The sequence below is a fragment of the Lagopus muta genome, chromosome 6 (genome assembly GCF_023343835.1).
Source record: "Lagopus muta isolate bLagMut1 chromosome 6, bLagMut1 primary, whole genome shotgun sequence".
In the NCBI taxonomy this organism is placed as follows: Eukaryota; Metazoa; Chordata; class Aves; order Galliformes; family Phasianidae; genus Lagopus; species Lagopus muta.
Window position 1 is genome coordinate 23,474,362 of NC_064438.1, and position 14,370 is coordinate 23,488,731.

Sequence of the window (14,370 nt, forward strand, 5' to 3'; positions counted from 1 at the left end):
TGACGATGCCGGTGTTCATGCTATGTAGTTGATCAGTTCTTCTGCAAGTTGCAAAATACATGTACAGCTTGAGCCCCGCTGATCTTGCTGTGGCATTAAGGTTACTGTTATTCTAGCATCATAAACTCTTGTGATATTCACCCAGTGCATTCAAGCAGGTCAGACTGGGTGCTGTGCTTCTTTTCTAATGGTTAAATTTGCCCATTGTATCTACCGTAACTATTTGTCTGTCGAAAGACAAACAAGGTTTCCTGTTATCAGGATCTAGATGTCAAGGACATTCAAAGGGGGGGGGGGGGGGGGAGGAACATGTTCTACCATTAACTTGGTGCGTAACCTAGGGCAAAATATTAATCGTCTACCAAATGGGAATAAATCTTCCCATACAGCACACGAGGGGCTGCGAAGATTAATTAGTGTTTTGTATGGGGCTTTGAAGATGTAAATCACTGTGTAAGGGCTTAGCTGTATTATCAACAGCAAAATGGATAAATCAGATGTGATTCTGAGTAATGTAAAGGAATGTTTTAGCTATCACCTCATCACAAGAAAAGAAAAGAAAAAAAAAACAACCACAAAACAAAAATCTCTGAACATTTCCCCAAAAAATTAAAAGAGAAAAGTGCTACCCCCAGGAGTGAGGTTCTGTCTTATGTCGTGTGAGCTCTGCAGTTGTGGGGAATTCTAGATCAGGGCATTTCTTGCAGATATGTGCTTACTGTACAAAAAAAAAAAAAAAAAAGTATGCAGAATTGCATCAGAAATCTAATTAAGCTCTGTGGTGGTATAAATAGTTTCCTTTTCTCATGCAAAGCTCTGCGGGGACTTTGCTGTTCTGATTATCTTTCTACCTCCTTTGGAGGAATGAGTATGTGATGACTTTATTAGAAGTGAATCCCTCTAATGTCTGTATGGCTTTGTTTTTCAGCAGTTGATAGCTGCCTTGTGAGCTCTGCTCGCCAGCCACACATGAACCAAGATAAGATACATTTAGGAGAAAAACTAGGAGAGGTACTGAGAAATGCCGAGAACAGTGCTTCAGCTGTTCTCCTGCTTTCTTTTAAGCTGACAGACATATTGGAAATTGTGATAGAGTTGTAACTTGGAGGCATTCTTAATTAAACACAGTCTTTTGGGGCATGATATAAACATTTGCCCTGGCAAATGGGCACAACGAGGAAAGGCTCTGTATTCAACTGGCAAATAAAATTTCACTCAAAAATCAGCGAGATTCTTTATGAGTGTTAACGACCTCTGTTTAACCTTTAGAAAATGTAATTCCCAATCCAGATTGTGTCAAGCTGTGGCTGACACTTGTTCAGGCTGCTGAATGTGTGGAGAGTGGTGTGAGCAGCCGTGGCTGCCAGCAGCTGGAGCCATGGAAGAGGTGCTGCAGGAAACTTGTCTGGTTGTGTGCCCAAGTGGCAATTGTCATCTCAATTCTTTTCATCTCTGTTGTCTCTGGGGCTTAAAATTCAGCTAGCTAAATGCTCACTGTACTAGTAGGCTCCAGTTATGAGCCGAAATTGCAGCTATCAGAAGGTTTGCTGTCAGTGGATTGCTACTTTGCCTGTCTCTGAAAGAGGAATGTGTTGACTACTTTCATGCAATACAAGGTTTTTGTTTTCTTAAATGTATTTCAGTAGGTTAAATTCACTGGCCAGTATACCATTCCATCCTGTCCAACTTCTGTCAGAGGCTGCAGCAGGTGCTTTAAGGGCTTCATCCTGTTTAAACTGATAGCGAATGGATGTCACACGCACATGAAACTTTTCTGGTATAACCAGAGCATCCCGAGGTTGCCTAAGCTGCAGTTACGAGCACAGTCAGTGTGCCTAGATGCAGCGTAATACTTTTAATCTGAGACATTAGGAACATGTGCTGAGGGACTGCATGGGCAGGAATACCCTGATAGCAGCTGAGCCTCACGTGTGCAATGAAGAAACATACTGTTTTGCATTAGCTGAACACGTTTCTGCCATGCTGTTATCATATGTGATGTGACTTTTTGTCATCAGTGTGGGAACCAGAGCACCAGGGCTCTATTTCCAGATCTGCCTCTCATTCTCCAGGCAGAAACGTGGGCAGGTCCCTTAACCTTTCATCTGCCTGCCCATCTGCAAAATGTAACGTGTCCTATAGGATTGCAGATCTGTACAGTGTATGTCGTGTGCCTGACAGAACCGCAAAGTTCACTTTCTCTTTAAAGCCCTCTGGAAAATGCTCTGTGAAAAAAATAGTCTTCAGGTACTGTGCAAGCCTTTACAGTGCTAAGTACTTCAAGTACCTGATTCTCTTGGGATTAAATTATAAAGCAATTTTTAAACTCTAATTAGAAAAATAAGTTTCAGTCTTCCAATCACCAAGGTAAGTTATTGTTAAGAAATTGGTTATGAGTCAAAGCAGCTGTGCCTTTTCTGTTTGAATTAGCCACCTCAGACAGGGAGTGTGAGCATGCTTCTGAGCAGGTTGGAAAGGAAAGTAACTGGTAGTATTTCTTCTGGCACTAAGGGAGATGCCATTATTCGTAGCTGGTTAGGCAGAGCTGTGACCCTCCCTTTCCTCTCCTTCTGCAATACATGAATTAATTTTAAAATGCTGTTATTTTTATCTTTGAGCATCTGAATTAGTGGGTCAGCTCACACCTCAGAGCTCTTGTTCCATGTACTCTGAAGACTTAGGTATCTCTGCAGTACTAACACAGTGCTAATTTTATAGCTTTGTTTGCAGGCATAGCTAGCTACTGCTTGAGTTTAGAAAGAGAAAAGCTGAAAATAGGAAAAATTGAAGAGAGATATTGGTGTATTGCATGGCAACAGATGAGCCCAATCGCCTCTGTGGGATTTGTTCTGTCAGCTATTGTATTCTCCATGTCCACAAGTAAATTAGTTGTACTCCCTGTATTTATGTCAGGTTCCACTTCCTTTAAGAGCAGAAATGTTCCTTAAGCCCACCTACATTGACAGATTGCCAAGCAATTTGCCTTTGTAGTCTTCTGTAACAAATTCATCCTACTGGAGTAGCGTGGTGGAGGGCTTCAGCAGACAGTATTAGCTTGGCCGTGTCCTTATTTTGTTAACTGTTGGAGCCAATCACCCAGAGTGACAGAAACCTTGGGATTCTTGGGATAATTACTCTCAAGAGTGATTTTCAGTGTGTAATTTGTAGGATTGATGGGGGTTTGGAACTCTGGAAAAGTCACTTTGGTTAGGAGTAGAAAAGGTTTGTGGGAATAGCTTATTACTGTAAGAGAACAGAGTGTTGCTTCTCCGTACTGTCAGACACAGAATCTGTGTGTCTTTATCCAGAAGTGAATGGACCCTTTTGGGATTATTCCCTGCCTTTTGATGGATTCTGACCCAGGGACAGCTGAGGTAGAAAAGAAACTGCCAGGTCTTACACCTACCTACTCCACACACTGGCTGTTTCTGGAACCAGTTAGCTCAGTCTTCTGGATTTTGTCTTCAATACTCTGTGAGTTTTTTCCTTTAGGTAAAGGATTTCACAGGACTTGGGAGATCAGAATGTAGTTTTGAGCATTTGAGGAAATTTTTGAGCATTGAGGAATTGCCTTCTCTGGATGGAGAATAAGATACGCAGTCGTGGCTTACTGCTCCTGCAGGAGCTTTGGTTATGCTTAAAACCTGTGGAGTCTGGAAAAGGTGTCACCAGAACAGGATTTCTCTCAGTCCAGATTTTACTCAGCTGTTGGAGAAGTAGTGGAGCTTGACCACTACAGGAAGCTGGAATTTCTGGCGACCTCAGGTTTGGTTGAGGGCATTTGTTGTTTTGGGTAAGGGCCTGAATACATAGCTTGAATACGTAGCCTGAATGTCCACTAAATGGAAGTTAGCTTATTTCTCTTGCGTGGAGAACTAGTCTGGCCTTCCTTGGCAGCATGGTGAAGAACATGTGTGGGAGTCACCAGACAGTAGAAATAGGCTGTTATGTGAATCTGTGCTGTAGCTCAACACAAGGCACACTGCTCAGGAAGCTTTGCTCTGATCCAGTCAGCTGAAATTGAAACCTGAGGAGAGTGGGAGGGGAGGACAACTCCCTAACTCCCAGAGTAGAGGTGCTTCTTGGCCACTTGAATGGGAAAGTTGACTTCTGGCCTTTGATAGTCTGTCTTTCTGACATTTCCAGCAGACTGTGTCTCAGTTCTTGTTACCTGAAGACTTCTAACTTTCTGATTACTGCTGTGGCATCAGCCCTGGCCTATTCTCTGAGCAGGCATGTGCCTCAACTGGCAGTTCAGCCGTAACATGTAATAATTAAGGGATGGGAACAGCAGGAGATGCTGCGGTGTGTGCTGCGTGCAAAGACTCCTCTTGTGAAGCATGTGTTTGTAACGTTAAGGAGTGTCGGCTGGGGATCCTGGCTGATTCGCAGTTCCAGCACTCCTGCATGGGCCAGTTTATAGCAAGCGATCTGTCAAGAGCACAGCACCTGCTGTTCCAGGGCTTGTGTAGGTAGGGTGGGCTGGCACTCCTCTCAACCAGGTTGTACATCTTGGCTTTCTCAAGCATCCTGTCTGGCCTGACCAGATGGTTGGTAATGAAGTGCTTATGACTGTGTCCCCAGAAGGAAGCAGCAGTGATTGAATTCAAAACCATGTTTCTCAAACCTTCCACTTACTCCTGCTCAAGATTGTTGTTCCAGTGTTACCTGGCATTCATCTTTTCGCACTGAAGTTTCCTGTCCTTCGAGTCCTTCCTCCTTCTGTTCTTGGTCTTGCTTATGCTGGTCAGTCTGGTTCCTAACTCATGCATCACCCACATCCTGGACAGGATTTCTTTACTGCAGTTATTGGCCATGCTCTGCACAGTCGGTGTTCTTGCACAATCCTCTGGGCTGTGCTCCAAATTCTCTTGTGATTACTGGTATCTCTGTGGTCTCCTAATGCTCTAATCAAGGAGCTATGTAATTGCTGTATGCATGGTTGATATAGCAGGCTTACTACATTCCTAGCAGAAAAGGACTTATTCTGCTTGTGAGAATTAAGCTTGCCCTTAATATCTGCTGTGTTTCTACAGCAGGGCAGTATGTCAGCAGGCTTGCTTGAAGAAATTAGGTAGACTCTGTGGTGGAGGAAGTCAATGGTATTTGATGCAAATACCACTGAGACAGAGAAGAAAGGAAGTAAGCTGTCACCAACTGACTGCATAAATGTTAACTGCTTTAACCATCTTGTTTTTTCCACAAAAAATAACATCTACAGCAGCATGGTGTTGTCTGTGCTGAATATCCCAGCTCCCATACTGGAGATATGATCTCTATCCCACAGTCCCAGGTGCTTTGTCTTCCTAGTCAATGTGGCATTTTGTTTTTTGTTGTGTTTTAACTTCAGCCTACATCTTAGCCTTGTTGACATTTGTGTTGATTTCTTTGGTGCCAGGAGAGCTCGTGGTTTTCTCCTCCTCTAATCAGCACTGTGATAGCTTCGTGGAGCTGGGAGTGAGATTTATCTCTTTAATAAGAATCGTCAGGATCCCACTGTGGAGTAATTCTGGCAGTTTATGATTACAGATTGTTTTCCCCAGACAGTCTGCTTAAGGTTTGTAGCAAAAGAAGAATGGTGAAAAACAGAAACTGGGCTTGGATGTTCCTGCTGTGGGGTTTAATCTCCTACACGGGCTATTTTTCTGAGAGATTTTCTTCTTCAGAGGTGATCTTCAGCAGCCAAGGCATCTGACAGTGGTTCCCTCAGAGCTCGGCGCAGCCAAATTATGAAGGGAAGTCTGAGGAAGAATAGACGAAGACCTTAAGAGATGTTCCTCGAAAGATATCTGTTGAGGAGAGTGGAAACCTACACACTGGAGTTCTTGACAGAGTGCACTGCATTTGTTTGGCATTTCAATGAAAGTTACAGAAATGAAATACTGGGATTCCTCTGGAGCAAAGCCTGTTTTCTGTCCCAGCACATGTGCCCCGTTATTCAGCAACCCAGAGCATGCATTTTCTTGGTGTTTTAGTCTGCCTGGTACACCAAAGTTTCTTTTGCTCTCTCTTTGCAGGTGAAGGTCCAGAATATGGGACCAGTGGGGAGGATGCCCTGAGCAGGATACAAAGGCTGATGGCAGAAGGAGGCATGACTGCTGTGGTCCAGCGGGAGCAGAGCACCACCATGGCGTCCATGGGTGGCTTTGGCAACAACATCATCGTGAGTCACCGGATCCACCGCAGCTCTCAGACTGGTGCAGAGTCCACTGGCGCTGAGGGCACATCAGCACATCAGTCCACCTCACAGCAGCTGGCAGCTGAGCTGGAGGGACGGATCCTTTCAGAGTCTATGCAGCTGTCGGAGCATGGCCTGAGCCCGCGGACATCCTCTGGCGAGAGTGAAGGACAAGACACTGGTGATCTGGACCTGCCGGAGCAGGTCCAGTCCTCCATGGACACTGAGGGACCAATCGAATACAGTGACCTAACTAATAATAACCATCTTCCTGACAGTACCAACTTCTATAGTAATGACAGCACCAGTGGGGAGTCGCGGAACAGGTAGAAATGAGTTGTGTGTTGGTGCTACCCTTGTACTGCTCAGCAGAGACCTGTACCTCACAGCTGGCCAGAAGCTGGAAGAGTAGGGATGTGTGGCTCCGACAGGATGTTAGTAGTTCAGAGGGTTTCTATGTCCTGGGTGAGTGGTAACAGACAAGAACTGCAAGGAAGCCATGGGCAAGAAAGCATACTATCTTAATTTCCAACATTCCCGCTGCTGAATATAAACAGGAATAGAAACAATACTGGCTGCACCCCATGCAGATTTTGAAGTCATGTGGGATCTGCTGAGCTCAACCCTGCAGTTTGGTCAGTGTCATTCTTTGTCATGCTTCTTCCCTTTCCTCTTTCCTGCCCTTTTATGCGTATACAGGCTGATCAGCAGAGTGAAGGGAAATGGGCCTGCAGCATCCTTCTGGAGACTGACAGCCCTCCTGTACAAACCTGGGTGTGGTGCTCCAGTGCTGTTGCTGGAGCAGAGGAGTCTTCCGGGACACAGTCCTGTGCTGTGGTCTTTTCTGGGAAGAGCTGGGATTCATTAAAACCTGCATGGCTCAGGAACTGCTTACGAGTGGGGTCTTTCCTTCTTAGAATTAGGCTAGTACTTGTCAGGAACCTAAACACAGCTGCTATATAGATGAGTAGAGGGATAGGGGTTACTGCTCTCCAGTCAGGTTGCAGTTCACGCAAGGATATTCTAAGCTGTGCCAACATTAATATGAATGAGCCATCCCAGTGGTTTCATGGTGCCAGGACAGAGCTGCACCTCCTTGGTAGAGGGCAGGAAATGTCTTTGAGCTCCAGGCCAGGGTGTGAGGTATGGGTCTGTGATGTAAGGTGTTGCATGTGAAATCTTGACCTTGTACATGTAGTTTCTAGTGGAGAAATCAAGGCTCTGATATTCTGTTTTTAGTCTCAGATGTGATTTTCCTTTTCGTTTGTAACTCTCCATCCCTAGCAGGTTTGTGGAGGAAGGACGGGGAGAGTGTGAATGCTAACGAGGGAAACACCAAAGATCAACGTCATTAAAATATGACAAACCCTTGCTTGACCTACTGTCTTCATTTGTGTGATGAATGTCTGTGGGATCGGCTTTGGGAGATAGGTACATCCAGCTAAGAAACTCAAGGTAGCTTACAAATGTCAGACAAGAGTCATTCCCTTCCCGGAAGGATGGCAGGTTCAGCATTGGAGTTGAAGGCCTTCAGCTATGCAACAGAGAGGAGGAATAGAGAATCTCAATTGCAAGTTGGCTTTCAACCAGTCTGGGGATGAGCAGGCACCTCTGCATTTCCTATCATTCAGGTACTGCAACAGAGAGAAAGGGGAGCATTTCTCCTGTCCTGTTCAAAATAGTACGCAACAGCACTGTCCTTTTTAGGCAAGCAGAGAGAGACCTGTCTTGCTGACCTCTTAAAGCAGAAAAGAGATGCAATGTCTAGCTGTCCTGGATAAAGGAATGCACACCCCAGCATCTGTTACCACTGTCTGCACAGAGGGATGCTTCCTCTGCCATCCGAGCACCTGCCAGCAGCTGCTGTGCTTCTGCTCTGCTCCTCTAGACTCTGCACTGCAAAGATGTTACAATAAATAAGGCTGTCATTAGGCAGCACTCAGGCTCCCAGTCAGAAGAGTCTGTTAGAGAACATTAAGCAAATCTTCTCTTAAATCACAGCCTGGAAATGAACCTTAAATCAAATCAGCTGCTGCCAGGCCTCATTGCAGAGTGTTAATGAGACTCTTAAACCTGCCCTGAGCCAACCACATCCCTGATCTGACAGGAGAGCAGCCTGAGAAACGGGATTCCCTTGTGTGATGAGGAAGGCTTCATGCATCCCTGTAGCCTCAGCATAGTGTGGCCTGAGGATGTGCCGACCCTGGGAGCCGGAGGAGCTGTGTCTCAGCTGAGGACTCACGCAGACAAGGCGGCGCAGGTCTGGGCAGAGCTGTTTACTGCTCTGCTTGAAAACAAAAACAGAGCCTGGAAAAAACTGCTTCTGCTTCAGCTCATCCTGGCATCTCCCGTTCCCTCTCCTTGCGTGGTTTCTGGAAGAGTCTTCAGGCCCATTCTCAGTGGATGTGTTGCAGAGCATTTACAGATGTCCATTTCCATAATCAGAGCCAAACTATCTACGGAAAAATTTCCATCATGGTTGAAGAAAGGTCTTCTGAGCTGTCTTGCTTTAGCAAGAGATTCTCAAAGGCCTGCTGCCATGGAGGGGCACTCTGTGCAGGGCCCAAAGCTGCTCTGCTGGGGGCTGCTGCTTGATCAGGACCTGTCCCTGTTGAGATGCTGGCAGAGCGGCAGTGAACTCCAGTGGGAGCTGCAGCAAACTGCAGCCACTCCACTTGACATCAACTTGGGACACTTTTGAAGTTCCAAAGCAACTGCTTGTTTGAGGCTTGTGGGGAAAGCCCACAGATGATGTAAGGCTGGGGGCCTGATCAGGGCAGGTAGCTTTGGTGTTCCTCCTAATCCGCTCTCTAGTTTTGGGCCAAAGCGTGGTGACAGCCGTGGCCTGGCCTCTGTGCTTGTACAAGCTGTAAGCGGAATGGAGCAGATGCGGCCTTAGGTGTGCTTTGTAGGCTTCTGTCTATGGCCACAAAACTAGCAGGTGCTCTTGGACCTCATGTGTTAGGAGCATATTTTATTTTTGGAGTGCAGTCCTAGGATGTGCCAAGTGCAGCTCCTTGCCATTGCTTTGGACTCCTTAGCCCAAGAGCTGGAGGTTGGTTAGGGCAGGGCTGATCTGAGCTCTGGAGTGGGCCTGTGGCCACCCCGCAGCCTGCCTGAGGTACAGAGCAGCACAGGCCGTGGGATTGAGAGGCTCCTTCCCAAAAGCCTGCAGCTTATCTGCTCACTGCAGCGTGATAACACAGCGTGGAGGCAAGCACCCTGCCAGGAGCGAGGTGGAAATTCAACACGAGCTGCCTGAGGAAACCAAGCTGGAGCCACGCGTGTTTGCTGGCCCAATTTAGGAGGCAGAATGAGAGCTTTGCTGCCTAGGAGCAGGAAATAATCTTAAAAACCAAAAGCTTTTCTCAGCCTTAGCTTGTCAGGAGTCTTTTAATGTGCTAACAAAATCCTAGGGAAAGGAGAAATGCAGTGCTGAGAATTTTATTTAGCTTTCAAAAGGGTTTTGATGAAGTCCCTCACAAGAGGCTATTGAAGAAAGTGAGTCACCTCCAGGGTGAGGGGTGTAAAGTCCGCCTAGAGATGAAAATTGAGGTGGGAATGGGAGGCGAAATAAGAGCCGGTTCTTGGCGTGGAAGGAGGTTAATAATGGGTTGGCCAGGTTCTGTGGGAGCCGGGGTTCTCTAAGCACCCTAATGAGCTAGAAGAGTAGGGGAACAGCCAGAGGTCCCAATGTAATTTAGGTTAGCAAGGAAAAGAAAGAGAAGGAACCAGAAGCCTGGGGCCCTGGAAATACTGGTTGGAGCTGCTGTGCTGGAAGGGGCCTTTTGTGTGAATCCTTCCCTGTATGGGCCCTGCTGCAACCCATGAGTGCACCAGCACCAGGCTTAGCAGGCAGCCTTGCGCAGCAGCTGGTGGGGAGCTTGTGGGGCCTGGCTGCAGGGAGCCTTCCCCTCCTTTGTGGCAGTGGCTGGTGATGTCCCTTTCCCCACATGTTAAGGCATGCAGCCATTCATCATGGCTCTTCTCATCCACAGGCCTATGGAGGCCAGCAGCAGGTGGGACTCCTTCCAAAAACAAGTGGGTTTCTGCTGCAGCCAGCCGTTCTCTGGCCTAGGCAGAAGCGCAGTTTGCTGGGCAGCAGCAGCCCTCTCTGCTCCCTCCCAGTCTGTCAGAGAAGCCATTCTCTGACAGGAAAAGGCAAATTAATTAAAGTGTTCAGCATGTGAGGCGTCTGCCTCTAATTGGGATCTTGGTGTGCAGCACACAATGTGGCACTGCTGCCAGCCTTGCGCGGGGCTCGGCACACAGTGGGGAATGGCCTCCTCTTACAGCTGCTGCCTTCAGCCATCTCCAGCCCTGTCATGGCACCCCTTCCTCTCAGCCCCTGGAGCAGAGGCCTCTGCCCGCTGCCACAGTGTGCCGGGCACACTCCAGAGTGCAGGGATTTGTTTCCATGCCGCATCCTGAGCAGAAGCCTTTCATCTGCTCCTGCCTTGGACCGGGAGATGTGGGTGCTGGGGCAGCAGGAGCACATGGTGCTGGCGCTGGGAGAGATGGATGGACTTCAGAGCTCCAGGACCTGCTGCCTTCTCAAGTGCTGAAATCAGAGAAACACTCATTTTGAAGGTTGCAGCCATGCTCCATCATCTTGCTGAGCCCCTCGCCTTCCCTCTTCTCCCATGTTCACAAAGCAGTGACATCCCGAGAGCTCTGGGGGCTCTGGCTGCTCCTCCAGATTGGGCACCACCACCATGTGGTAGGGCAGCTGTAATGGGCAGTTAGTTATTTCTGAGCACTTCAGCCCCAGATGGGCTCAGCAAGGGCTCATGTGGGCTGATGGAGATGGATCAGCAGCTGGCAGTGAGGCTGGCACTGAGGCAGATAAATGCAAAGGCCATGAGGGGTTGTGCTGGTCTGTTTGCCTGCTGCCAAAGTTCCCGAGAACTAATCACCTACATCAAGCCCTATGCTAATTAAAGCAATTACTTAGGGAGGAAGTGAGGCTGGGCCTGCTGCTTTGCTGCAGGCGCCAAGTGCAGCTCCAGAGCAGCAGCATTTGGGCTGCAGGGGGCTCAGGCAGTGCTGGGCTGCGAGGAGCCCCGAGAGGCCCCTGGCATGGATTTGCTGCAGAGGTGCTGAGGAAGGCTAAACCTGTGGTGTTCTCATGTTGGGATTTCAGCTCTGGCTGACAAAGGTGGCTGCGTCGGCATAATGTGCTTGTACTCCTGTGAGGTATTTGACATGATGCATCGTGACAGCACCATCAGAAATTAGCCCTGCGCAGTGCTTGGTGGGCTCAATGCAGCCAAGTGCGCGGCATGTGCTGGGGACATGGAATGGAGGTCGTGGCCCTGAGACGGGACCAGGGTGGTGGGCATGGCGTGGCAGGGATGAGCATTACCCACAGCTGCTCGCTGCCTCTGTAAACCCAGCTTGGGGAACATCTCAGCCAGATTCTAGGGACCAAGTGAAACTGAAAGGGCCGTGGCACGTTTGCTGCAAGGTGTCCGTGCCCCTGCTTCCCATGACTCCTCTCTGCCAGGGAACAACATAGTTTATAGGCTCTTACTGGGTGACTCTCTCAAGCATCTTCCTCCTGCTCTTTTTTCACTCCCTCTTTACTGTTACTTGTCTTATGCTCATCACTTGAATGGGTTTTTCTTTCTAGGAGTGCTGCCTCCCACGCAGTTGATGACACTGATGGCAGCAGGACGGGCTGGAGATGGTGCTTGCTGGGACTTGGACCCAGCCCAGCCACTCACTGCAGCATGGGACGCTTGTGGGCTGCTCCTCCAGGTGCCACTCTCACTATTCCTTGCTTGCTTCTCTCCTAATCCTGGAGTTGGGGGTCCATAGTCTCACGGGAGGGCACAACACTGTTTCCTGCTGTGGGAGAGGGTCTTGGAGTACTGCTGGCACGGGCAGAGTAAGAACTGCTGAGGGGAGGAGGAGGAGAAAGGCTGCACGTGCTTGTTTGCACACCCAAGTGTGTAAGGGAGCTGGCTGGGAGGATGGCATGCCGGGGTGGAGGGCCTCCTGCTGTTTTCTCCTCTGCTCACTCAGCTCCAAGAGCCTTACCTAAATAAATGGTGTAATTACTGGGAATTAAGGGGAGGTGAAGGATTGATGCCAAAACAGAACCTTCTAATTTCCAACTGCACCGCATCCTCTGGGTTTCTCTGCACATCCTCTCTCAGGGCTTCTCTTCCTCCCAGCAGTATCTTCATTCAGATGGAGTTGGAGAAGGAGACGGATGGAGACCTCCTGCTGGGAGGTTGTCTCCCCCCTCCCTCTGTGTGGAACCCCATGGGCCCTAACCCCGCCTTTTGGGCAGTGTCTCACCGACATCCCCTCGCGAGGGCTCCTGCCCTGTGCCTCCCCCTCACCGCATCCTGTGCCCCAAAAGGCTGCAGGCAGCTCCTACCCGGCACCCTTCTCCCCTCCTCTTCCCCGCAGACACTGCACTGCGATTATCGTAATGATCCCCGACAAGGCACTATCAGGAATTGCGGTGATAAATCTAAACAGACAGCTTATAAAAAAAATAAAAACAAACAAGCCACAAGCCCGGGCTCATAATTTAATACAAGGTTATTAGCCTGGCCAGTGGAGCACAGAGCTCTCTCCTGCTGCAGCCTTGAGCCTCCTCCACCCCCAGCTCTGCTGTGAGCCCCAGGCAGTGCCCAAAGCCTCAGCACGGCCCTCCCCAGCCTATCCTGCCTTGGGATGATGGTGGTGCTGGGCTGCCTGGGGTGCCCTGTGCCCCAGCAGCACCAGACAGTGCACTGAGCAAAGGGGGATGGCTTGTAACTGGGTAAGGACCCAACAGAGCACCCGGCTCCTTAGCTTGGGAACAGCTCACACCTGCATTTCAACTTGATTCTTTTCCCTTTTTTCTTTCCTTTTTTTTTTCTTTCTTTCTTTTTTTTTTTTTTTTTTTTTTTTTTCTAGTTTTTCTTTTCTTTTTCTTTTCAATTTTTTTTCCCCTCTGGATAATGGGTATAAAAGAAGTGATTCAAAAGCACTTTACCCCTTCCATTACCCAGAAAGCAAATAAGCATTGCAAGAATGGAGACTGCAACACAACAATTATATTGAAATATTCCAAGTCGTGCTTATATGGCAAATGTGACAAAATTGAGTGCAACCTTAAAATAGCAGCAGTGATCTCTGAAAGCACGGAAGGCAGATGCTGCTGAGCAGTGAGGTGTCAATGCCCTCCTTTGGCTCTGCCCAGATTTGGCATCCTGGCCGTACCCCCAGCAGTTCTCCTCCAGGAGAAGCCCTGGGCCTCAGGTCCCTGCTGGGGGGATCAGCACTGGCACTGCTCCCCACACAGTGCTTCAGTGCTGCTGCACAGGGCTGAGCCCCATCTCCACCTGCTTGTTCCCTCTCTCAGGTTCTGAGTTGTTTTTATTATATTTTATTATTATTATTATTATTATTTTTTTTTTTTTGGCTGATAAATGGTTTAGCATTTATCAAGCTGACTACTGGTGGGTTATTAGAAATGATTTGCAATGTAAATAGTTCCATCATCAGGCACGTTTTCTTTAGACCAAGCCTGTATTTGACTGAATATTGATGAATATTAAAGCGTGTAGATGGGAGCACTGGGTTCGGTGGGGGCTGCAGGGGCCAGGGCCGTGCTGGGGGAGGTTTCCGTGAGGTGCTGGGGGAGCTGTGCGGGACGGGAGAGGCCTTGAATGCCTACCCGTGACAGCTGGAGCCCATCAAGCAGCCCAGTGCCAGTGCAGCCCCATCGGCTTGGGAGCACTCAGCCAAACGGGTGCACCCCGAGCGCAGCGGTTTCCCTGACACCGATTTTCTTCGGGAGAGAAGAAGGAAGAGGAAAGGGTGGGGTGTGCCCGAGGTCAGGGCTTTGGGCCGCGGCCTCGAAGGCACTTTCTCGCAGCTCCCCCGTGGCCGTAAGCGGCCCGGCGCTGCCTTCGGGCGCTACCAGCGCGCCCTCCCCACCTGCGGTGCCACGCTCGGTGCCCGCTGCCCGCCGCTGTCCGCGGTGCTGCAGGGCTGCCCGCCGCGGTGAGGGGCGCAGGGGGGCTCACGGCACAACTGCCGGGGGAGCGGGGGAGAGCACATCTGGGAAAGGAGGGGGCACACGAGGGGTTTTTTGGGGGGGAGCGGCGGCGCGGGGATTGGCCGCGGCACCGTGACGTTGTGCTCCCCCCCACCCCCGTACCCAAAGCTTTCCTCCGGCGTTTGGGGGG

At 49.2% G+C, this 14,370-nt stretch overlaps 1 protein-coding gene across 2 annotated transcripts in view; it reads left to right on the plus strand.

Annotated features, from left to right (window-relative positions):
• Positions 1-7,556, plus strand: part of AMBRA1 (autophagy and beclin 1 regulator 1) — a 115,828-nt gene extending 108,272 nt beyond the window's left edge. For both annotated transcript variants that reach the window (XM_048949401.1, XM_048949402.1), the window contains exon 17: positions 6,018-7,556. In XM_048949401.1, coding sequence (XP_048805358.1) covers positions 6,018-6,508 — 491 coding nt within the window. In that variant the 3' untranslated portion in view covers positions 6,509-7,556. The remainder of the gene's footprint in view (positions 1-6,017) is intronic.
• Positions 7,557-14,370: the final 6,814 nt, after the last annotated feature.